Source organism: Microcaecilia unicolor, chromosome 3 (genome assembly GCF_901765095.1).
Source record: "Microcaecilia unicolor chromosome 3, aMicUni1.1, whole genome shotgun sequence".
Taxonomy (NCBI): Eukaryota; Metazoa; Chordata; class Amphibia; order Gymnophiona; family Siphonopidae; genus Microcaecilia; species Microcaecilia unicolor.
The window spans coordinates 249,748,130-249,771,232 of NC_044033.1; the positions used below are offsets into that span (position 1 = coordinate 249,748,130).

A 23,103-nucleotide genomic window follows, 5' to 3' on the forward strand; every position below is an offset into this window, starting at 1 on the left:
CCTAAGCGATCCCACATGCTTATCCCATACCTTTTTAAATTCTGGAACAGTCCTCGACTCCACCACCTCCACTGGGAGGCCATTCCACGCCTCCACCACCCTTTCTGTGAAATAATACTTCCTTAGGTTACTCCTAAGCCTATTCCCTCTTAACTTTGTCATATGCCCCCTCATTCCCCAGCTCTCCTTCATTTGAAAAAGGCTCTCTTCCTGTACATAAATGCCCTTGAGTTATTTAAACGTCGTTTCTATCATGTCTCCTCTCTCCCTCCTCTCTTCCAGCGTATACATGTTGAGGTTCATAAGCCTGTCCCTATAATTTTTGCATTCAAGACCACTTACTAATTTCATAGCCGCCCTCTGGACCGAATCCATCCTGTTTATATCTTTCCGTAGGTGTGGTCTCCAGAACTGCACGCAGTACCCCAAATGGGGCCTCACTAGACTTATACAATGACAGTATCACCTCCTTTTTCCTGCTGGTTATGCCTATCTTTATGCACCCAAACAGACTAGGCAGTTGCCTAGGGTGGCAGCTTCTGAGGGGCAGCAAGACCAGCTGCAGTCATTCTGTGTGTGTGTGTGTGGGGGGGGGGGGGGGGGTTAATTCTGTAAATGGGGCTCAAATTTCGGTGCAGGAAAAAATTGGCACTAAGTACAATTCTTTAAAGGCACTTAGCGCAGATTCTCATGCCTAAATTTAGGCGCCAAACTTATGCCTGCTGAAACCTGGCATAAATGCTGGCACCCAAGTTTGACACACTGAGGCAGAATTCTGTAAGAACACGCATAACTTTTCAGAATGCCCCTGACCTGCCCATTGAAGACCTAGCAGCATGGTTATGGATCAAGGGATGTTGTTAAAGGTGAAGGCTGACCAAACTAACAGACATGAGACTGTAGTTAAGAATGGTATGTGAACAGGAGTTCAGGAAACAGAACATGAGGTAATAAAGTAGCAGGAGTTTTGGGCTGAAGAACACAAGAGAAAAGGATGATGAGTGAGAAGAATGAAGTAATGTCTTTTACGAAAAGGCTTTGTGTAGAAACAGTATATAAGTAGCAGCATGATTAGTAAATGTTTGAGACAGTCTCAGCCAATACTTTTGTATAAGCAGAACTCCTATGAGAGAATTTATTTTAATTCTGTATATTCAATTGGAAAGTTAATAAATGTTTTTTTTGTTTCATATGTGGCCTGGTCTTTTATCATTCCAATCTTTTCCCGGGATATGTATGAATATTGGGATGGTGGTAAAAAGACCTAAATCTTAATTACACCATTTATTTATTTGTTTGTTACATTTATATCCCACATTTTCCCACCTATTTGTAGGCTCAATGTGGCTTACATAGTACCGGAGAGGCGTTACAGACTCCGGTGTAAACAAATACAAAGTGATGTTGTGGTAAGATAAAGTTCATGTGGCCCAGCCACACTAGGGAATCGTACAACGGAAGAGTTGTGTTATGTCCATTACGTACTTTAGTTTTGTTGTGTTGCAGAGATCAGGCATTTATGTTGGATCGGTAGGGTATGCCTTTCTAAACAGGTTAGTTTTTAGTGTTTTCCGGAAGTTTAAGTGGTCATACATGGTTTTCAAGGCTTTTGGTAATGCGTTCCACAGTTGTGTGCTTATGTAGGAGAAACTGGATACGTAAGTTGATTTGTATTTGAGTCCTTTGCAGCTTGGGTAGTGCAGATTTAGGTACGTTTGTGTTGATTCGGATGTGCTTCTAGTTAGTAGGTCGATCAAGTCTGTCATGTATCCCGGGGCTTCACCGTAGATAATTTTGTGAACCAGAGTGCAGATTTTGAAAGCAATGCATTCTTTGATTGGGAGCCAGTGTAGTTTTTCGCGAAGGGGTTTTGCACTTTCAAATCGCGTTTTTCTGAAGATAAGCCTAGCTGCCGTGTTTTGGGCAGCTAGGCCCCTCTCATGGCTACACCCCCTTTTGAGTTACTCGCTATCAGTTAGGTGTCATGTCTTATTAAAATTTGCACATGCATCTAGCTGTGCACTATTATATGTGCCAATTAACTTTGATAATTGGTTGTTAGCAGCCAGCTATTGCCGATTATTGGCTCATTAGCCAATTAATTTGTGCATGCACATCTTTGGAGCCTGTCTAAAATTTGTTATGCAAATCTTGGCACCATACATAGAAACTGAGGGTCTGTACTTTGTTTTTGTTTTTTTTTGCAATTACATTTTTAAATGAATTTTCGTGATATAGGGGGTCTATACTAGGCAGTTGTCTAGGGCGGCAACTTCTGAGGGGGAGAGGCAGCAAGAGCAGCTGCAGTTAAGGCTATTTTCAGAAAGCCCATTTAACAAACAATCGAGTTTTGGAAATTGTCCTCCATCTCTGTGTGCACATGATGCACACACAACAAAGTTTAATATTTTGGGGGGAGGGGACTGAAAGTTAATAGAGGGGGAGCTACTCTTTCACGAGCCTGAGAGTCCCTGTTATAAAGACACTCCCCCTCTCTGAAGCACTTTTCTCCAGGGAGACCGTGTTAAGTGCTGGCTCTGCGTCTCTCAGATTAATCCATGGTTTGTTTTTGTTTATATTTGGTTCTGCAATGTACTAATTTCTCTCTTAATGCATTATTTACTACAAATGTATTGTTACATTTGTGTAAAAAGATTTGAACTCAAAAAGGATTACCCAAACAGGCAGAGCTCACAGTCAAAACAACTGCAGCCCTGCCTTTTGCCTGGGTGGCAGCTGCTAAAACCTGGGCTGGAGCATGCCCAACCTGACCTAGCAGAAAGCACTCATTATCTTGTGCACGTATCTCCGCCATGTCTTTACAATCATACACCCCACGCTTTATCTGCATAAGCTTCCAGCTGTATAAGAAACAGAGAAGAAGAGGTTAACCGAGGTGGATAGGGGAGGGTTCAGCTAAGCTTCCTCTTCCACCAAATCCTTACACTTCCTCCCTGCAGGCCTTGCTGCATTGTGGTATTGCTGGGCTGTTTCTGGCAGTGCAACAGAAAGGTACTGGCGTTTGGAGGTTTGGGTGAGTAAAGAGGGTGGTGGGAGTTTCTTACCCAACCGTGGGATCCATAGCAGTGTCTAATTTCTCTGAAGAAAAAAGTGTTCAGAATATCAGGGTATAGTGGGTGTCAGCTCAGTCTCTGGGATTTAATGCTAGTAGTGCTCGTCTTAATAATTGCATTGTGAGAAGCACAAACTTCATCTGGAGCCCAAAAGGTATGAAATAAGCACCTTACCAGGGTGCCCTTGCAAAATCTTTTTTTTTTTTTTTACTGAGGCAAGTGGCTCCCAACACAGTGGGAGTACCATGTCGTTTTTGTAGCATTGAGCTTTTCGTATGTCTTCGGACTGGGAATGACCCAGGTGGTCCCAGTTTCAGCATTCACTGCCATTCTATCAGAATCGTAACATCATTTTATATGAAGTTACATTGGAGACTATGACTCCTTTAAGATCACTCTCGTGGCTCCCATTTAAGCTCCTTGGTGGCATTGGTCCAGGTGATCACTCATCGATCTTGACCCTCCTGTTGTGTTTTCATTCTAAAAATCCACCTTCCTTCTAATTTCAGAATTTAAAGGTAATCAATAGAAATAAAACAAAAGAAAACATGTAAAAGAAAACAAGATGATACCTTTTTTTATTGGACATAACTTAATACATTTCTTGATTAGCTTTCGAAGGTAGCCCTTCTTGTCAGATCAGAAATAAGCAAATGTTGGTAGATGACAGTATATATAAGTGAAACATCAAAGCATTTCAGTGACAGTCTAACAGGATGGGAGTGGATAGGTGAGAGACAGGAAGAGTCTGGTGGATGAGGGACAGGGAGATATGCATGGAGACAGGAGACATGTTTTATTTTGTTTTATTTCTATTGAATACCTTTAAAAGTGGACAAACACAGCTACCACACCTCTCTATTCAGAATTTAAGAAACTCCAGAGCTCAGTGATTCTCTTCCTCTCAAACAGCATAGAAAGTGATTATTGGAGTTTCAGAAAAATGTTTAAAAATCATGCTGACCCAGATTCCAAACGATTTAACCTGCCGGGAAACAGCCACCAACTGGTTAAATCGCTTGTTCATGGCTATCTGGTCGTTTTCAGCGGCAGTTAACCGGTTTATCTCTGCTGAAAATCACTGGTTAGTGCCAAATTCAAAAGCTGCTAACTTGTGGTTTCCAGGGGCAGAATCAGATGGCCCTGTTTACTAAGCAGTTTTATATGTGCGTTAACTGTGTTCGTGCCTACAATATCCCTCTAGGCGCCTACACAGTTAACGAGTACGCTAATTGTAGGCGCGTTAAAATGCTAACACGCCTTAGTAAACAGGGCCCTAAGTATCAATATTTAGCCCTTTACCCCATAAGTAAACCACTTCCTTTCTTTAAACGGTTTGACTTATGCTGGCAAGGGCTGAATATTGTCTTAACCGGCTTTAAAAAAAAAAAGGATATTCAATGCTGAAGCCCGGACAAATCGTGGCGTTGAATAACCGGGGATAATTGAGTGTGGCGGGCAGCAAAATGCTCATCGCTGCTAGTTGAATATCGAGGGGGGGGGGGTTATTCCCTAATTATTCTCTTATGTCTGTTTTGCATGGAAATTTGGACCTGTATTTTTTGTTGTAAACCACCTTCCCTCGCGTTCTATATATGGCACCTAGATTTGCATGCCAAAATTTGGCTGTGCTCCTGAGATACGCGTGCAAATGGCATGCATTAAGATTGGTGTGCAAATTTGGCTGTACACTATTCTGTAAAGCATGGCACCTAATTCAAAAACTGTGTAACTCAAAAGGGGGTGTGGCCATGGGAGGGACATTACAAAAGGTTATGCTCATTTTTACAAAATATGGCCTCAGTGCGCCTAACGGGTACCAGCATTTACAGTAGGTTTCAGCAGGTGTCCGTTTGGTGCCAAAAATTAGGCACAGGACTGGAAGCAAAGCGTGATTCTATAAAGGGCATGTGCCCTGTATAGAATCATGCTTAGTGCCAATTTTTTCTGGCCACAAATTTTTTGAGCACCATGTATAGAATCCCTCCCCCCCCCCCACACACACACAGAGCTTTTGGTGTGGGCTGTCTATAAAAAATGGTTGAGCGGAGGAGTAGCCTAGTGGTTAGTGCAGTGGACTTTGATCCTGGGGAACTGAGTTTGATTCCCACTGCTGCTCCTTGTGACTTTGGGCAAGTCACTTAACCCTCCATTGCCCCTGGTACAAAATAAGTACTTGAATATATGTAAACCACTTTGAATGTAGTTGCAAAAAACCTCAGAAAGGCGGTATATCAAGTCCCATTTCCCTTTCTTTCTCTATAATATCACCAAAATTCGCCCTTTCCTTTCTGAGCACACTACCAGAACCGTAATCCACACTCTTATTACCTCTCGCTTAGACTATTGCAACTTGCTTCTCACAGGCCTCCCACTTAGCCATCTCTCTCTCTTCAATCCGTTCACAATTCTGCTGCACGACTAATATTCCACCAGTGTAGTTATGCTCATATTAGCCCTCTCCTCAAGTCACTTCACTGGCTTCCTATCCGTTTCTGCATACAGTTCAAACTCCTCTTATTGACTTATAAGTGCATTCACTCTGCAGCTCCTCAGTACCTCTCCACTCTCATCTCTCCCTACATTCCTCCCTGGGAACTCCGTTCACTGGGTAAATCTCTCTTATCTGCACCCTTCTCATCCACCGCTAACTCCAGACTCCATTCCTTTTATTTTGCTGCACCCTATGCCTGGAATAGACTTCCTGATCCGGTACTTCAAGCTCCATCTCTGGCCATCTTCAAATCTAAGCTAAAAGCCCACCTTTTTGATGGTGCTTTTAACTCCTAACCCTTATTCACTTGTTCAGAACCCTTATTTTATCATCCTCACTTTAATATTCCCTTATCTCTTGTTTCTCTGTCTTAATTCGATTGTAAGCTCTGTCGAGCAGGGACTGTCTCTTCATGTTCAAGTGTACAGCGCTGCGCATGTCTAGTAGCGCTATAGAAATAAGTAGTAGCAGTCTTTGGGATTCCAGAATCTTGTTACTCTGGGATTCCACACAGAATCTTGCTACGTTTTGGGATTCCAGAATGTTGCTACTCTTTGGGATTCTTGAATCTTGCTACTTTGGGATTCCATATGTTGCTATTCTTTGGGATTTCACACAGAATCTTCCTGTTCTTTGGGATTCTGGAATCTTGCTACTTTGGGATTCTGCACAGAATGTTGCTATTCTTTGGGATTCCGCAATGTTGCTACTCTTTAGGATTCCGCAATGTTGCTACTCTTTGGGAGTCTGGAATCTTGCTACTCTTTGGGATTCCACACAGAATCTTGCTACTTTGGGATTCCGCACAGAATGTTGCTATTCTTTGGGATTCCGCAATGTTGCTACTCTTTGGGAGTCCGGAATCTTGCTACTCTTTGGGATTCCACACAGAATCTTCCTGTTCTTTGGGATTCCACACAGAATCTTGCTACTCTTTGTCCTTTTCCCTTATTTGTTCTGTTTGTCTGTCCTAATTAGATTGTAAGCTCTGTCGAGCAGGGACTGTCTCTTCATGTTCAAGTGTACAGCGCTGCGTACGTCTAGTAGCGCTATAGAAATAAGTAGTAGGTGCGCTAAGCCCTAACACAGGGGCTTAGCAAACTGAAAAGGGCTTACCACAGGACACTCTAAAGCATCTTGTTGTAATTTCCCTGTTTGCATATGGTAATCAAACGTAAAGTAATTTTTAAATCTTTTTTTTTTTTTTTTGTTAAATGAGGTGTGTTGTGGGCTTGGAAGTGCTAAGCAGCTTGCACATTTGCATTACTGCCCACTAGTTAACGCAGGATTAACGTGGGGGCACTTACCTCCTTGTTATTTGCAGGAACCACACGCACTAATGACATTGTCACACCACTTACAAATGAAAAAAAAAAAAAAGAAAAATCCTCATTTTACTGCCACGGTAAAAATGGGCTTAGCATGCAGGAAAGTCCCACATTAGGACGCTCTAAGCCCATGTTTTTTTTACCACAGCTTAGTAAAAGGGCCCCGTGGTTAATTTACTAATTATTTCTCTTGATTGTTTTGCTTGTTAATTTGGAACCGTATTTTGCATTGTAAACCACCCTGAGCTTTTGGTGTTCAAGATTAAGTATAACATTTTTTCCAGGATTTATCCTACCAGAAGACAGTTTGTGTTGGTAAAAAGACACTTTTGTGACTGTTTTCTTTGAATCGCTCTATACTGGTTATGTATTTTAATTAACAAAACTCTGAAAATTGAGGCGGACAATTTGAAATGAATTTCTTGAGTCTGGACAAATTCACCTGCACACTGAGTCTTGAGGTTGAAGTCCTTTGTCAGCAGTCTTATGAAATTTCTCCTATTTACAATTACAGCTTGATAACTACACGCCTTAATGACTTGTTTGACCATCCTTCTGACAAAAATTGCCCATCAAGGCTGGTTATATCAGATTTTTTTTCCAGCAGAGGCCAGGAAGAAATGAGCTTAAAAATAGTTCCAGCACTCTGTCCTGCCTTCAACTGACACACTCACTCAGCCATAATACTCCACCATCATGACACAAACACCCCCCTGCCATATCCACTGGCTTAATTCCACAATGTGAGATCCATATGCAGATTGATACTAGTGTCTAATGATGATACTTCTTTCCCATCTTCTGTCTCCCATGTGCCTAGTTGAGCCCTGTGATGGATGAAAAAGAGCTTCAGGGGAAGGAATTCTTCTCCTGGGAGGAGTTCAGCCTGTTTTTTGACAACTGGCGTGAGCAAACAAAATCTCTCTTCTGCATCTCTCAATCAAAGTCCCTCAGCAAGTGCAAGTGGGCCAGCGAGCCTCCTCGGCCCGAGGTGGTACATGCACTCAAGTACTGGCATGTTGTGTTCATCTGTAAGGAAATGAGGAGTTCCATCACCAAGAAAAAAGAGCAAAGGTGAGATAGTGGTTCATATCATCAGGGATAGTCTGAATCAGTACTACATCTCCTAGAGGAAAGTGGAAACACAAGGTCTTAGATGCAGTGGGACAGACACAGAACTGGCAGAGCTTTTCTCTCCCCTCATAATTGCACTGAAGAGTGGAAAAGAGAGAGGATAGGGACAAGCAAATGACAGTCCAGGGTCTTGAGTAGGCATGAGTAGCCAGAAAATGTATATTTCATTTTTGTGGATGTGGGAGGAGCATGGGTGGATCATGGGTGCCCAGCACTTACACGCTAAGATCATAAGAGTATAATCAGTTGCACGAATAACTCGCTGCAGTTAGATACGAGTACTTATACCAGCCTTTGACCTGGCCTAAGTACTTGCAGCTATATTTAGGCATGGAACTGCAGACTTAATGCTAGTATCCTTACATCAAGAAGGCAAATCTAGCTGAGAGAATATTTAATCATCTCTCTGACCTCATGTACATCTTTCTTTAAATTAGTCACCTTATTTTCTAATTCCTCTTACTCTCTTACCTATCTATATGTTCCATCTTTGCTTATACCCTACACTGCCTATTAAAATGTTCTATTACGTGTTGTGTTGACATTGTAAATAGTATACTATGCCATACTTTGTATTATTTGAATATTTTTACTTCTGTAATTGTCTATTGCTTATGTTTGATTTATTCTTATTGTACACTGCCTTGAGTGAATTCTTTCAAGAAAGCGGTAAATAAATCATAATAAAATAATAAATAAATCATAATAAATCAAATTCTGTAGTGGCAAAATGACACACATAATTGCTGATATCAAATTTGCATTTAGCACTCATCAACCCAGTGCTCTGTCCTAATTAGATTGTAAGCTCCGTCGAGCAGGGACTGTCTCTTCATGTTCAAGTGTACAGCGCTGCGTAAGTCTAGTAGCGCTCTAGAAATGATAAGTAGTAGTAGTAATCATCCCAGTGCCTAACTATAAGTGAACTTTTGAGATGTATCCCTAATATGGCCACTAAAGGCTGGATTCAGTAATTGGTGCTCAAAATCTGCTCTAAGCACGATTTCTATAAAGGGCATGCTTAGCACCCAGTCCTGCTCCTAACTTTAGGCGCCAGGCTTACCCCTTGTTATGATTGGGGTCTGAACCCCTCTCAAACTTACCTCTTTCCTGGGGGTCAGCTTCTTAGCTGGCTTCTGTTTCTTTGTCTGTCCTTTCTGAGCTGGCTCTGTCTCTCTGTGCTGGCAGCTTCCAGCAGCAGGGCTCTAATTGTTTCACTATACTGCACCTGTGTGGGTAGTCTGAGTTGCTCTAACTCTCTTTGGGTGTACTGGCTTCAAGTGTTTCACGGTGTTGCATTGGTGTGGGTTGGGCCTCTATGGTTTTCAGTGTGCTCTCTGGGTTAGTGTGCTGTTGCCTGGGTCTAGGGAGTGTGACATCTTCAGGGAGGGCCTTGATAAGGAAGTGGGTTCTTTCCTTCAGGGCCTTCGCAACGTTTGCTTGGCTACTTGCTTTAGGTCCAGGTTAGTTTAGTGCAGTGTGCACTTGTGACTTGTGTGTTTGTCTTCCCTGTTTTTCCCTTTTGTTACGGTGTGTAGCACTGCTGTTAGTGCAGTGCGGGAGTTTGGTGCTGGGAGCTCCCTTGTGAGTAAGTGTTTAGGAAGCACCTTTTGTTGTTTGGGTATTTGGCTTTCCTGCTTGTTTTCTTGTGCTTTCCCCGCTTTTCCTCGTGACCTGTGTTTAACTGCTGTAGCTGGGTGCTTAGGAAGCACCAGGGTGAGAACCCATGTTTAGCTGCTGCAGCTGGGTGCTTAGGAAGTACCAGTGTTAGGTCTGGCATTTGTCTTCCCTTCCTTTTCCCTTGTGGTTTCCCTGCACTTCTGTTAGTGTAGGGCGTAGGGGCACCCCTGTTAGTTTCTGTCAGGAGCACTGCTGTTAGTGGAGGGCTTAGGAGCTTTTCTGTTGGTGCTGGGCTTAGGAACACTTTTGGTCAATTTAGGAGTTAGGTGCACTTCAGTTACAGCTTGTTCTAGTCCTGGTCCCTGTGTCGTCCAGTAAGTCCTGCCGGCTACTCGAACCCATGAGCTCAACTCTTGGGGGGCTTAGTAGCTAAGTGCAGGTGAAGCTGTGTGGACCAGTCCAGTGTGCTCCAGTCCCATGTTCCAGTCCTGTGTCCTCCAGTCCGGGGGACCAGTCCAGTGTGCTCCAGTCCAGTGTGTTCCGGTCCGGTGTGTGTTCCAGTCGGGTGTGCTCCAGTCCAGTGTGTTCCGGTCCGGTGTGTGTTCCAGTCCTGTGTTCCCCAGTCCGGGGGATTCCAGTCCATGTGTTCCGGTTCGCTGGGCAGTGCCTGCAGTCCCTGCCAGTGTGCTTACTCAGTGTTGGTTGGTGGGTTTTGCCTGCTGCTGTCGCTCCTCATCAGCAGCCCAAGGGCTCACGTTTGCTCCAGAGCCCAGCCCCGCGGGCTCTGAACCTGAGAACCTGACACCCCTGCTGAAACCTGGTGTAAATGCTGGCACCCAAGTTAGGCGCGCTGAGGTCATCCTATATAATAATTTCCACCTCCAACATTCCATGTCTGGCTGCCTGGGTTCGTAAAATCTCCTGACGTCAGCCAGCCTCCAGCGTTCCATTCCCCCTCACTGTCCCGCCCTCGCATCAAGACGTAATGACGATAGAGGGCAGAACAGTGAGAGGGAACGCTGGAGGCGAGCTGACGTCAAGAGTGATGTTTCGAACGGAACGGAAGCCAGCACCAGCCAGCCAGAAAACGTTCAGGTACAAATCGAGGGGAGGAGGATAATTACACGCACTACGTTTTGGAACACCTCTGACAATCTTACAGCCACACTCCCTTTTGAGTTATGTGCTGGTAGGGTTAGGCACCATTCCTTTTAGAATAGAATGCAGCCAGTTGCACACACAAATCTTAATGAGTGCCAGTTAACATCAATAGTTGGTTGTTAGCACTCAATTATCGATAGTTAAGAGCTTGTTGCTCAATGTATTTTATTTATTAGGATTTATTTACTGCCTTTTTTTGAAGGAATTCACTCAAGGCAGTGTACAGTAAGTGCTGTATGTGCAGCCCTCGTCACTCTTTGTGTGTGTGTAGCCAAGCTTTCACTTGATTCCTGAAGTAGAGATAATCTTGTGTTAAGCGGAGCCTTTCAGGCAGTGCATTTGAGTGGGGGGGGGGGGGCCTACTCCGGAGAAGGCTCGCTTGCGGTTATCACATCGTGTAATGTCTTTTGGAGAGGGTGTGGTTAGTGATAGTCCTTAATTTACACAGCACAAATTTGGTCACACACATCTGTGCTCCATATATAGAATACAGAGGATGCTATGAATGCGCAGTGGTTCATGCATATGAGATAGGTCTGCACACTCTTTCCCGATAGGACAATTGTGTATCACACATGCGTGAACTATGTGCATTAAATGGTGCATTGAGATTATGAACTGGTTTTATTCGACATCTCCCCTTACAGTGTACCAAAAGTGCAAAACTCTGAAGAAGAGGAGGAGGAGGAGAGGGAGTCCACTGGCTGTCCTGCCAGAATCATCCTGATGATGAACAAGGAGATGGACCGCCTGGTGATTACTGAGTGCCAGCTGAACCACAACCACCCACTGTGCCCCATTGAGTTCGCCTACTACTTCAGCAGGGGCCACCTGATGGATAACTGCTGCCTACCTGTGGGCATCACCAACAAGATGTCCAAGCAGTTTCTGGGAGTTCAGGAGATCCAGTATATGCTGAAAAATTGCAAAAGTTGGGATAATGGGATTCAAGACACTCTCAACGTACTCAACAACCTCTGCATCCGTGATCCTGGGGCCAAGATGAAACTGGTGTTTGTGGAAAATAAGGTGATCATCCAGACCTTCTTCTTCCTTACGTCCATGATGAGGTCCCTCTGCCAGCGCTTCCCCCTGGTCCTCTTTTTTGACCGTGTGAAGGGATTCAATGAGGAGTTTGACCTCTACACAATTCTGTGCGTGGATGCCAATAGCCGGGGGCGGGAATGCAGCTTCTGCCTGACGAAGAAAGGCACACCCAATGTGTTGCGCTTCACCCTGGCATCGCTGCTCCAGAGCGTGCCAGACATAAAGTTCAAAGTGCGGTGCCTAACGGTGGGGGTAGACATTGGAGAACTGGAGGTGGTGAACGAGCTGCTGCCATATGCCAGGCTCCATATCTGTCGCACTCAGGTTCTGGAGATCTTGTTCAGCAAGGCCCATGAGATGGGGGCATCGGAGGATGAAAAGGTTTGGCCTGCTCTTTGCAAGACAGCTAAAGCCGGCTCGTTTGTGGCTTACCGACAGGCAGTGAAGGAGATGGACTCTCTTCTACCTCAGGAATTCATGAAATATTATCGGGAGCACTGGCACCCACGCCCCGAGAGGTGGGTGGAATTCTGGAACTTTGAGCCGGCACGGGGCATTGATGGTAGTGAACTTATGAAACAGCACAAACAGAAGGTGATGGTGGGTTTTAACCCCTCCCGGACATTAGCCCAGTGTATTCTGTACTTGATGGTCATCCAGACCCCAAAGGAAGAGGTTAGGGACCTCGATGAAGATGAGGTGGTCACACGCTACCACAGCATCTGCAACCCCGATTCAGCCAGTCTGATTGAGGAGGAACTGAGCTTTGTTAAGCATGGGGCCTATGATATTAAAAAGACGGCAGAGGGCTTTGTCCTTAATGATCGTGTTTCCGAGTTCCACATGGACCACAGCCTGACCACCTGCAACTGTTCCATCTACACCTCCAGCCTCCTACCCTGTCGGCATCTGTTTGCTACCCGCCTGCACACTGGAGAGCCTCTCTTTGACATCTCCCTCCTACAGAGCAACAAAAATGCACTGATGACAGTCTCTTTGTAGTAGGAGTAGACAGTTCAATAATCCCACCCTTCCCGCCACTTTTTTTGGCATCCACATGAACAACTTACTGTATAAGTCACTGCATTACATGCTGAGGTGCCACATAGCACAGGCATCTGCCATGAAATTCGGTGTACTGACTCTAAGAGTTTCTAACAATGTTGTGTTTCTGTATACAGGCACTTAATAGGGACATTAAGGAGCCCTTATACCAGGGGCGTAGCCAGACAGACAATTTTGGGTGGGCCTGAGCCCAAAATGGATGGGCACAGAATTCAGCTCCTCCTGACCCCCCCCCCCCTCGCTTTCCGCATTCTGCCTCTCCCCCTACCCTCAAACGCAAAATATGAAACACCTGAACTGGTGGGGATCCCTAAACTGCAGCAGCTGAAGATTTCCTCCTCGGGCAGCCAGTGCTCTTCAAACAGCAGCTGGCAGCACTTGACTTGAGCTGACGCCACTGAGAGTAGTCCTTACATGCTCAGTGCTTTCGCCTGGTGAAAACTGAGCATGTGCAGAGGGGCCAGTGTGTGGTGCCAGCTCCCGTTTGGAAGAGCATTGGCTGCTTGAGGAGGAGGAAATCTTTAGCTGGTGGGGTTTGGAGAGTCCCACCAGCCACAGCAAGAGTGCCACAATTTGGGGTGGGCCACAGCCCACCCAGGCCCACCTGTAGCTACGCCACTGCCTTATACTAAAGGGTGTTAGAATCTGGGCTGAGCGCAACTTAATGCAGGACTTTCCCACAGGCTAAGGCCAGATTCAGTGCTGCACAATTTAAGGCATTTTTGAATATTTTTTTTTTCAGGTCACTGCGCTAATGTTCACTTTAGCATGTGCTTTAGCCAGCAAAAAAATATATTTTTTAAAAATAGCTAATGCGCAAGTTAACGCGCGATATCAGACAAAACAAATGTAAAATATTTTAATGCATTTTGCGGTAGCCTGTTATTCACATGCTAAGCATGCATTAGTACTTAATGCCCTTTAGTAAACGGGCCCGAGTGAGCCGGTCTGAGAACTGGTGGGAGACTTTTGAAATAAGTATGGAGATTAGATATGTCAGCCCTTCCAAACAAGGTCTCAACTCCAAATGGAGTCAGAAAATCAGTAGATGGGACTGCAAGAAAATGAAGTTACCTGTATGTAGTGTTTTCTATGAACAACAGAGTCGGTCAGTCACCCCAGTAAGTGATGTCATCTGACAGTGCTAGGAACTGAAGTGTCCTAGCTCTGAAGTAAGCCTTATGTATTGAACTGAGTATGTGCAATAGCTAATACATTTTGGATAACTACAAGGGGAAGCGGGAGGTTATGGATGACTGACATTGTCTTCTTGTCCATTGACAAATCAGCCACAGGGAAACTGCTTCATTTTCAAGGTTCATGGTTCAGGTATATTTGATATATCACAAAATCTAATTAAAATCTAAGGGCCCTGATAGTCACTGGATTTATGCTTCTAACTTTGAGAGTTTTGCTCATAAATTGGCCTCTTTGAAAATTTAGTGGGGCTGAGTGCATAAATGTGTACTCAAACTTTCACTATACTCTTAAATTTAGGAGTGAAAAACTTGGGTGGGAACGGGCAGATTTAGGGCAAGAAAAGAAGTTAGGAACTTAGCACTGATTTTCAGCACACAGTGACCAATCCAGGCCACAAGTACCTGGCAATATTCCAAACAGTAAAACAGAATTTATGCTGCTCTGAAGTCCATCTTAACAATTGCTTATGGACTTTTCTTTTAGGAAATGATCCAAACCTTTTTAAACCCTGCTAAGCTAACTGCTTTTACCACATTCTCTGGCAACAAATGGCAGGCCTAAATTTATAAGTTTAGGGGTCGATATTCAAAGTGATTTAACTGGCCAGAAATGGCTCTTGGCCAGTTAAATCACTTGTGCGGGGCTATGGGTTAGTGCCACTGAATAACACCACAGACCGTTAAACGCAAAGCCAGCTATTATGTGGAGAGACAAGGGATGGAGTTGCCGATATTCAGCACTTTAACCACTGAATTTAAGTGGCCAAAGAGGACCGTATAAAAGTTACCTTTCTTTGTGCCGTGTTGGTTAGGCGGTTAAGTGCTGAATATTACAGTTAACCGCTTAAGAGATAGCCAGACACATAAACCTGGATATTCAGTGCTGGTGCCCGACATGGCACGGCAGTGAATATCCAGAAATAATGCCAGCAGCGGCTAAAAAAAACACTCACCGCTGCCAGCTAAATATTGACCCCTATAACTTTTAAGCTCCTGAATTAAGATGTATTTTCAGATGAGAAATTATGCTCCTCAATTTGGCTGAAAATAGGGAACTCAGCATTTTCTGAATATCGGGCTGTACGTGGTTTTCAAAAATGTTAAATAAATGAAGGGAGCAGATTACAATTCTCAAATCAGATTAGAAAAGATAACTAAACACCAGGATAAAACAAACACATACAATAACATAAATAACCGAGGGATACGGACACACTCGACTTGCTTATCCACATCTACGCCAGCCACAAAGAAGCATTAGGGAAATCCCGGAAAAAGTAAAGTTTTCAATTCCGATTTCTGTATGGATAAGCGGAAAGGTCAGTCCAACTTCTGGGGTGTCTCTAGTTTTCCAGTCTTTCAGATGACCCGCTGAAAGTGTGTTCTGGGGAAGGAGTTAGCATGAACAAAAGCAATATCAGTCTTTTAGGAGACTGCACAGGAGTGGGAAGCAGACGTACAGACAGAACTCCAAATGGCTGCTGACTCTAGGAGAGGCTCGGATGCTATGAGCCTTGACATGACCTTACAAAGGTAACACACTCTGAGAGCCATTACCCTTTTAGAAAGTTGAAATGCCAGTCTGTTGAGGTGAATACACACAGATGGCTGAGAAGTATTTCTGACTTCCTTAGACCTGCTCAAGTGAAAGGACACCACTCTTTGGAAGCAAAGGTGTGCAGAACGGCATCTGCCTAATATGCATGAGGCTTGGGGAAAAACAGGCCGAATGACAGACTATGAAAACAGAAATTGAGGATAACACCAGGCACACATTTGGACATCCAATATAGAATATTATTATTAAGGGGGAAGTTATCAGCTTGGGCATTCATTAATACTTGTATTGTTAACCCCAGTTATTAGTAATTAGGACTGACTGCGTAAAATGGGACCTGTAGTAAAATAGCATGAGTTAGTGGTAAAAATAACACATCTTAACGGTAGCCCACGTTGATAACTTCTCCCATTAGTGTGAAGAGTTTCAGTCTCTGATAACAAGAGCTGTGTCCTGCCTTCTCTGATGCAATTTGCTGTGGGCTGGACGCAGCAGAGGGAAGCCCCAAGGGTTGATCGAAGGCAGCCTGTCATGCTGCTGCCACTGGTAACAGACATAAACTTGACAAGACCACATTTTACTTTACAGGACCATTGTTTACTTTAAGCTACGTTTAAAGATTTTAAGCATTCATCCTGCAAATTTCTGTGAGCAGGCCATCCTGACAATAACGTTATATTGCCACAACTGATTCAATCTTGCCATGACATCATAGCCTACATGTGGTCTCAATCTGTCATGTTAACAAAAGAGAGGGAAAAAACAGCCTTACTGGTATTTTAAGCATTGTACCCAAGAGTTAAGGTATGACTTGTATAAAAGGCAGTTTGTATTGTTATGTAAAAATTTAATAAAGAGATTTAAAAAAAAAGGGAGAAAAAACAAAATGGAGGAAAAAGCCTCTGTATGTCTGTGGTGCTTATCTTGCTTTAACAACCAACAGAACAAACGCATCATCATCGGCTCAAAAAACCTCCATATTATTCATCTGTTCCCTTCCCTTTATTTTATTTATATACTTATCATTTTTTTTCATTTTCATAAAACATTCAACATTGTTGCTTCTTAAAAATGTTAGCACAGCTTACCTGTATGTCAGACTGGACACTAAAGGGTTAAAGGTGAAACAGGACCCTATCTTCCCATCAATCTGTTCCCATATGGCTTATTATGGGAACACTGGACACTAAAGGGTTAATTTTCCTAGGCTTTATCAAGGGAGTCTGCAAACGTGCAAACAACATCTGTTACCATCACATATATTCAGGAAGACTTCTTTCAAAAGTCCATAGCTTTAATCATCAGTGGTAAAATTATGTCTTACCTGATAATTTTCTTTCCATTAGTCCCTCAGATCAATCCAGAGACTTGTGGGTTATGCCCCTCCTCTAGCAGGTTAGATAGAGAGAACTCAGAAGTTTGCTACAATAGAGCATGGGCATCCAGCCTCACTTCAGTATAACGATACCAAAGCAGTAAGAACCATAGAACACTCTCCTGTCTGCAAAAGCAGCATAAACTTGAAAGAAACTCTCCGAGCTGCTATAACTTAGAAATGTAAACATAAAAGCACCCTAACAGCCTTACCCGTCCAGAGACAAAGGAACGTGAACAGAACCGACTGAAGTATACTAAATCCGATCAGAGATTACGAAAGCGAATTCCAGGGAGGGGCTCTGGATTGATCTGAGGGACTAATGGAAAGAAAATTATCAGGTAAGACATAATTTTACCTTCCATAGCGTCCCCAGATCAATCCAGAGACTTGTGGGATGTACCAAAGCAATCCTCATCAAGGGTGGGACCGGCCTACTCCGGCCGCCAACACAGAAGTCCCAACAAGTGCATCTCGACGCGCAGCAACATCAAGACGGCAATGCATAACAAAGGAATGCCAAGACGACCAAGACGCTGCTTAACAAATGTCCTCCAACGACACCAGATGACACTCTGCAAAAGAAGAGGCCTGAACCCTCTTGGAGAGTGCCCGAATGCGAATAGGGATAGAATCCCCCAACAACAGGTAAGCCGACGCAATAGCCTCCCTAAGCCACCGATCGACTGTGGCCTTAGAGGTCATATTCGCTTTCTTGTGACCTGCGAACAGCACAAAAAGATGATCTGCTTTCGAAACAAATTAGTCGCCTCCAAATAACACATCAGAGGTCCCCTAACATCTAAACCCCATAGAGCTCGAAAATTGTGAGGAAACTCCTCTTGCTTGAAAGATGGATGGCAACACCACTCCCTGGTTAACGTGAAAACGCGTGACTACCTTAGAAACCAAGGACGGTACCCTTCGAATTGTCACTCCCGCCTCTGAAAAAACGGAGAAAGGGGCTCTGCACGAAAGGGCCTGAAGCTCAGACACCCGCCTGGCTGAAGCCATTGCCACCAGAAACACAGTCTTCAACTTGAAAACATTCAAGATCTTTACTCAGGGGCTCGAAAGGAGACCGCCGAAATGCCCTAAGGACCAGGTTCAAATTCTAATCCGGCACCACCGGAACCCAAGGAGGTCTGAGATGCCTTACACCGCGAAGAAAACGAACGAACTCCGGAAGAGACACTAAGGAGTGGCTCCCCAAACGACCCCTCCAGGAAGCCAATGCCGCTAACTGACCCTTTAAAGTACTTAGCGACAGTTCCTTAACCATCACTTCCTGCAAAAAAGCCAGAACAGACCCAAGAGGGTCTGATTGAGGGGAAATGCCTGCCAAGGAACCCCAAGCCACAAACGACCTCCACACTCCATCATACGCAATAGAAGTGGAACATTTGTGCGCCTGTAACATGGTCCCAAAAACCACCTCCGGCTATTCTGGACACCTCAGACGCGACCGTACAAAGGCGAGGCCATAAGCCCAAATGGAGCGTGATCGTTCATGACTACCGGCCCCTGATGGATAAGACCCGGCCAGTGAGACAGGTGGAACGGCTCGTCGATCAGGAGGTGAATCAAGCCCGCATACCAAGGACATCTGGGCCAGTCCGGCGCAATAAGTATTACCGGACCCGGAAGACGAGAGATTTCCCCACTACTTGACCGACCATCAGCTACAGAGGAAAGACATATAGAAGCTCCAACGGCCACGGCTGAAGAATAGCGTCTATTCCTTTGGACTCAAACTCTCTGCCTCTTAACTGTTGTTGCTCACAGCTTTATTAGTAGTAACAGTGGGATTTGAACCGTCTACCTCTGCATTACAAGACCAGTGCTGTTACCACTTGGTCACAGCTGCACTTTGCTGAAGAACCAGGTCACCTTGGGATTGTAGAATCAAGCCATGAAATCCATCACCGGAGTCCACCAGCTATCCGAAATCTGGCTGACAGCCGGCGGAGAGAGCTCCCACTACCCAGCATCCAAGCGATTGCGACTGAAAAAGTTGGCCTGTACACTTAGCACTCCCGCTATGTGAGCCGCCGACAACCGAACTCGACGCTTCTCTGCCCCAAGAGACAGCACGGACACCTCTTCTGCCAGCGGAGCACTTCGAGTTCCGCCCTGCTGAATGACGTACGCTACCGCCGTTGCATTGTCGCAGAGAACTCGGACTGGTTGAACTCTCCACAACATCTCAAAAGCTCGGAGCGCCAACCGAAATGCCCGAAGTTCCATGATATTGAACTGCAACCTGGACTCCGAGGGGGACCAACTCCCTTGAGCTGAGTGGCCGAGAACCACACGCCACTCCGACGTGGCGAGAGGCATGCCTCGAGTCAGTATCCGACCTGAGCCAACACTGCAGAGTAAAAGAAGCTCGCGGTGTCCAGGGAAAACGAATCGAAGAACCTTGGAAAGGAAAGACCAACGGCTGAGTAGATACCATTGCAAAGGCCGCATGCAGCTCCGGGCCCAAGGAACAACCCCTGAACATAGTCCAATGCTGTTGGATCCTTCAGCCGAATGAGGGAAGAAACCTGGCACAGCTTCGCCCGTTGCTGTTCCGGAAGAAAATCTCCGCCCTGACAGGTATCAGTCGTACTACCAGGTACACCAGAGACAGATGGTGTAGCAGCATATGTCTATAGTGCCATTGCATGCTACAAAAAGCAAGCTACAGTGGGTCGTGAAGCCCCACCCCTAGAGCTCAGTGCTTACTCTCAGCTGATTGTAACCACTATTAAGCTATCTCTACACTGAAGTAGCTCCTGGGCCACTCATGAAATTTAGGTACCCCATAAGAAGCAATTAGAGGTACTGGGAACGCTGCAGTACCAGGCAGCTGAGGCTAATATGTAAAAGTGTGGCCAGTATCAGTGTGCTATGAGAGAGAGAAGAGCAACATTTAAAACTGAAGAGTTCTGAAAACTGTTCCAGTCATGTTAAGAACTACTTGGCCAAGCAAGCCATAAGAGATAATGAAATAAAATACGCCCCACTGGAAATCTAGCTGAGCCCACAGTATCTAATTGGATGGAAAAACCAGCCTTGAACCTATAACCTTCAGGCTGAAAGGCCAGCAGCCCTCCTCAAAAAAACTAGATTGATGTAAACAATGCCACCAGGGGAGCCCAGAGGGTGCAGGGTTACCAAGGAAACCGAGAGAAACCTGAGAGGCCTGCACTAGCCTCAAAATGTAACATTTCTCACAGAAACATCTAGTCAACAGTCTTAAGCCTGACTACTAAAACACTGTACTGCCATATCTGAGAAAGTGGAAGAGTGAAAACCTAGGGTAGGATCCCTAATCCTGATACCTTCCTCCCTTCCATTAAAGATGTACACACCCCCTGAACCTCCTCAAGGAGGGTCCAGAAATAGTCTTACTGTAGCTCACCTCCAGAAGCACAGGCATCTCTACCAGGAGACTTTCAGATAGGCAGTACTTTCCAAGCAGCAGCATAAGGCTCTCACTGTCACGGCACAGCTGCAGGGGACTAAAGGGTCACCTACCTTGCCCCTGGAAAGCTGAGGAAGACTCAAAGCTGTGGAAAACCAACATGCAGAAACTGGAGTGCTCCACACTAGGTTCCCAATCACATTCCTGAAAGATCTACATATAAAACTGCCTGAATTGCAAGCACAGAATCTTCTATGTTTGTGTAGCGCTGCGTACGCCTTGTAGCGCTATAAAAATGCTAAATAGTAGTAGTAGCACTGGGGCCTCAGCAGTGCCATGTGGAGTGGCAATAAAGATGGGAGCTCTACTAGATTGTAAGCTCTTGAGCAGGAACTGTCTCTTTATGACACATTGAGCCTGCAAATAGGTGGGAAAATGTGGGCTACAAATGCAATAAATAAATAAAATAAATAAATGTCAGGTGTTCAGTGCTGCAAGTGTTTGGTAGCGCATACAAATGCTAATAATCAAGCGCGCACATACACCCAAGAACAGAATAGCCTCATGAACCTAACAGGCTTCTGCCGGCTCCTAGTGCCCGACCAAATGGAAGAGCTAACCGCAGAGGATATAAAAGGAGAAATTAGATCTTACCTGCTAATTTGCTTTCCTTTAGTCCCTCCGGACCGGACCAGGATTGGACTGTTGGGTTGTGCCCGCCTACCAGCAGGTGGAGACTGAGAAAAACTCAGACTCTAGAGAGCCAATAGGAGCCCTGGCCATGTGACCTTAGCCTCAGTATTTGAATAACAAAGCAGGAAAGAAAGAAATAACTTCTGTGCCGTATGGAATCCTAGCAGCCACAAATTCCTCGGCAAAACCGAGTACTAGAGCTCACCAGCAACTCTCACCAGAGAAGTGGTATGGCCCATTTGTATTAGAGCTCGCCAGCAACTCTCACCAGAGAAGTGGCATGGCCCATTCATATTAGAGCTCACCAGCAACTCTCACCAGAGAAGTGGTATGACTCACTTAAGGTTTCATATATATTCCATCAACTGAGCTCACCAGCAACTCTCACCAGAGAAGTGGTATGACTCACTTAAGGTTTTATATATATTCCATCAACTGAGCTCACCAGCAACTCTCAACAGAGAAGTGGTATAACATATTCAAGGCTTTATATATATTCCAGCAACTGAGCTCACCAGCAACTCTCACCAAAGAAGTGGTATTAAGGTTTTATATATATATATATATTCCAGCAACTGAGCTCACCAGCAACTCTCACCAGAGAAGTGGTATGACCCATTAAGGTTTTGTATATATTCCAGCAACCGAGCTCACCAGCAACCACCAGAGAAGTGGTATGGACCACGCAAAGTCATTTTTTTAAAAAATATATATACAGTATCATCTGTTGTTTTTTTAAACATTCCACTTCCAAACTTAATAAAAGAATCTAAAGAGTTGATAGAACATGGGAGGGGCCTGGTCCGGTCCGGTCCGGAGGGACTAAAGGAAAGCAAATTTGCAGGTAAGATCTAATTTCTCCTTCCTTAGCGTCCCTCCGGACAGGACCAGGATTGGACTGTTGGGAAGTACCAAAGCAGTAATCTTACGGGAGGGACAGACATTGAGAATGCGGTAGAGTCCCTGAAAACACCCAAACTAGGATGAATACGAAGCCAAAAGCTTGATCCAAGAACCGCCAATAAACTAAATAGAATGACTACAAAGCAAAAAAGCTGAAAAGTTCAAGCGACGCTGAACATTGTCCCCTACCAAGTGGCCGCTATATAATGTCCCCTACCGCACTATCAGTGCAGCGCAAAGGACAGAGAGACTCGAGAAAAAAAACGACTGAAAGAAAGATGGCAAAGGTAGAAGCAGAGCCGCCTGGAAACAAAAAACTGCAATGAATCTACCTCAGCTGAGAAAGTGGAAACCGAGATCCTGAAGTACAATACTCCAGATATCGTAGACTATTGCTGACCTAGCAACAGATTGGAAGTATGTAAAGCCTGTCAGTGAGAAAGTACCTGATCACTAGAAGCTAAATAGGTAAAAACAAGAATGCAGTTAAATACTATGCAGAAGAAGAAGGTACCTAAATCCCTGCTGCAAACTAGACTGAAGGTCCAAATAAACTGACAGCCGCTGCAGTTACCCAACATGAAGAAAACATATCTCAGAGCGCAATTCAAATGAGAGAGAAAGAATCATCTGTAGCTGTTGCCTCTGTAAGCAGATCACCTGAGACTCTTGTCGTAGACCCCAATTAGTGAAAACGGGAATAAATCAACAGTAGACACTTGTTAGTACCTTTCATCTGTTAGATACATATAGAAGTCCATAAAACACTACACAGTTCCAGGAATAACATGTATAGAATGTTTGTACATTTAGGAATCTAGCCAGGTGCTCATGGTCTGGATTGGCTGTGGACCGAAAGGTGGGCTCGACAGGACCTTTGAGCTTTTCCCAGTGTGGAATTAAATATGTACTTATGTAGTAGAACTATAAATATACATATATATTTTCACAGATGCAGCCATCAAAAAACTGCTCACTGTGTATATGCTCCCGGCATACTTGCAGGAAGAATGCTCAATCTCAACCACCAGACCCAAGTG

General features: G+C 44.7%; 1 protein-coding gene across 3 annotated transcripts; it reads left to right on the plus strand.

The window, feature by feature from the left end:
• Positions 1-2,521: 2,521 nt before the first annotated feature.
• Positions 2,522-13,110, plus strand: LOC115466468 (uncharacterized protein ZSWIM9-like). Of its 3 annotated transcripts, none has more exons than XM_030197709.1 (3): positions 2,522-2,561; positions 7,717-7,970; positions 11,459-13,110. In XM_030197709.1, exons 1-3 carry the CDS (start codon positions 2,559-2,561, stop codon positions 12,858-12,860), a joined length of 1,659 nt encoding a protein of 552 aa, XP_030053569.1. In that variant the 5' UTR covers positions 2,522-2,558; the 3' UTR covers positions 12,861-13,110. The 3 variants fall into 3 exon arrangements, with proteins under 3 accessions (XP_030053569.1, XP_030053570.1, XP_030053571.1); XM_030197710.1 differs by lacking the exon at positions 2,522-2,561 and adding an exon at positions 2,941-3,012; XM_030197711.1 differs by lacking the exon at positions 2,522-2,561 and adding an exon at positions 2,980-3,034.
• The last annotated feature ends 9,993 nt before the right edge of the window (positions 13,111-23,103 follow it).

Bases quoted from the DNA above. Each gene is read 5' to 3' on its own strand.
- LOC115466468 (XM_030197709.1), top strand. The intron at 7,971-11,458 runs GTGAGATAGTGG...CTCCCCTTACAG, and splicing joins ACCAAGAAAAAAGAGCAAAG to TGTACCAAAAGTGCAAAACT.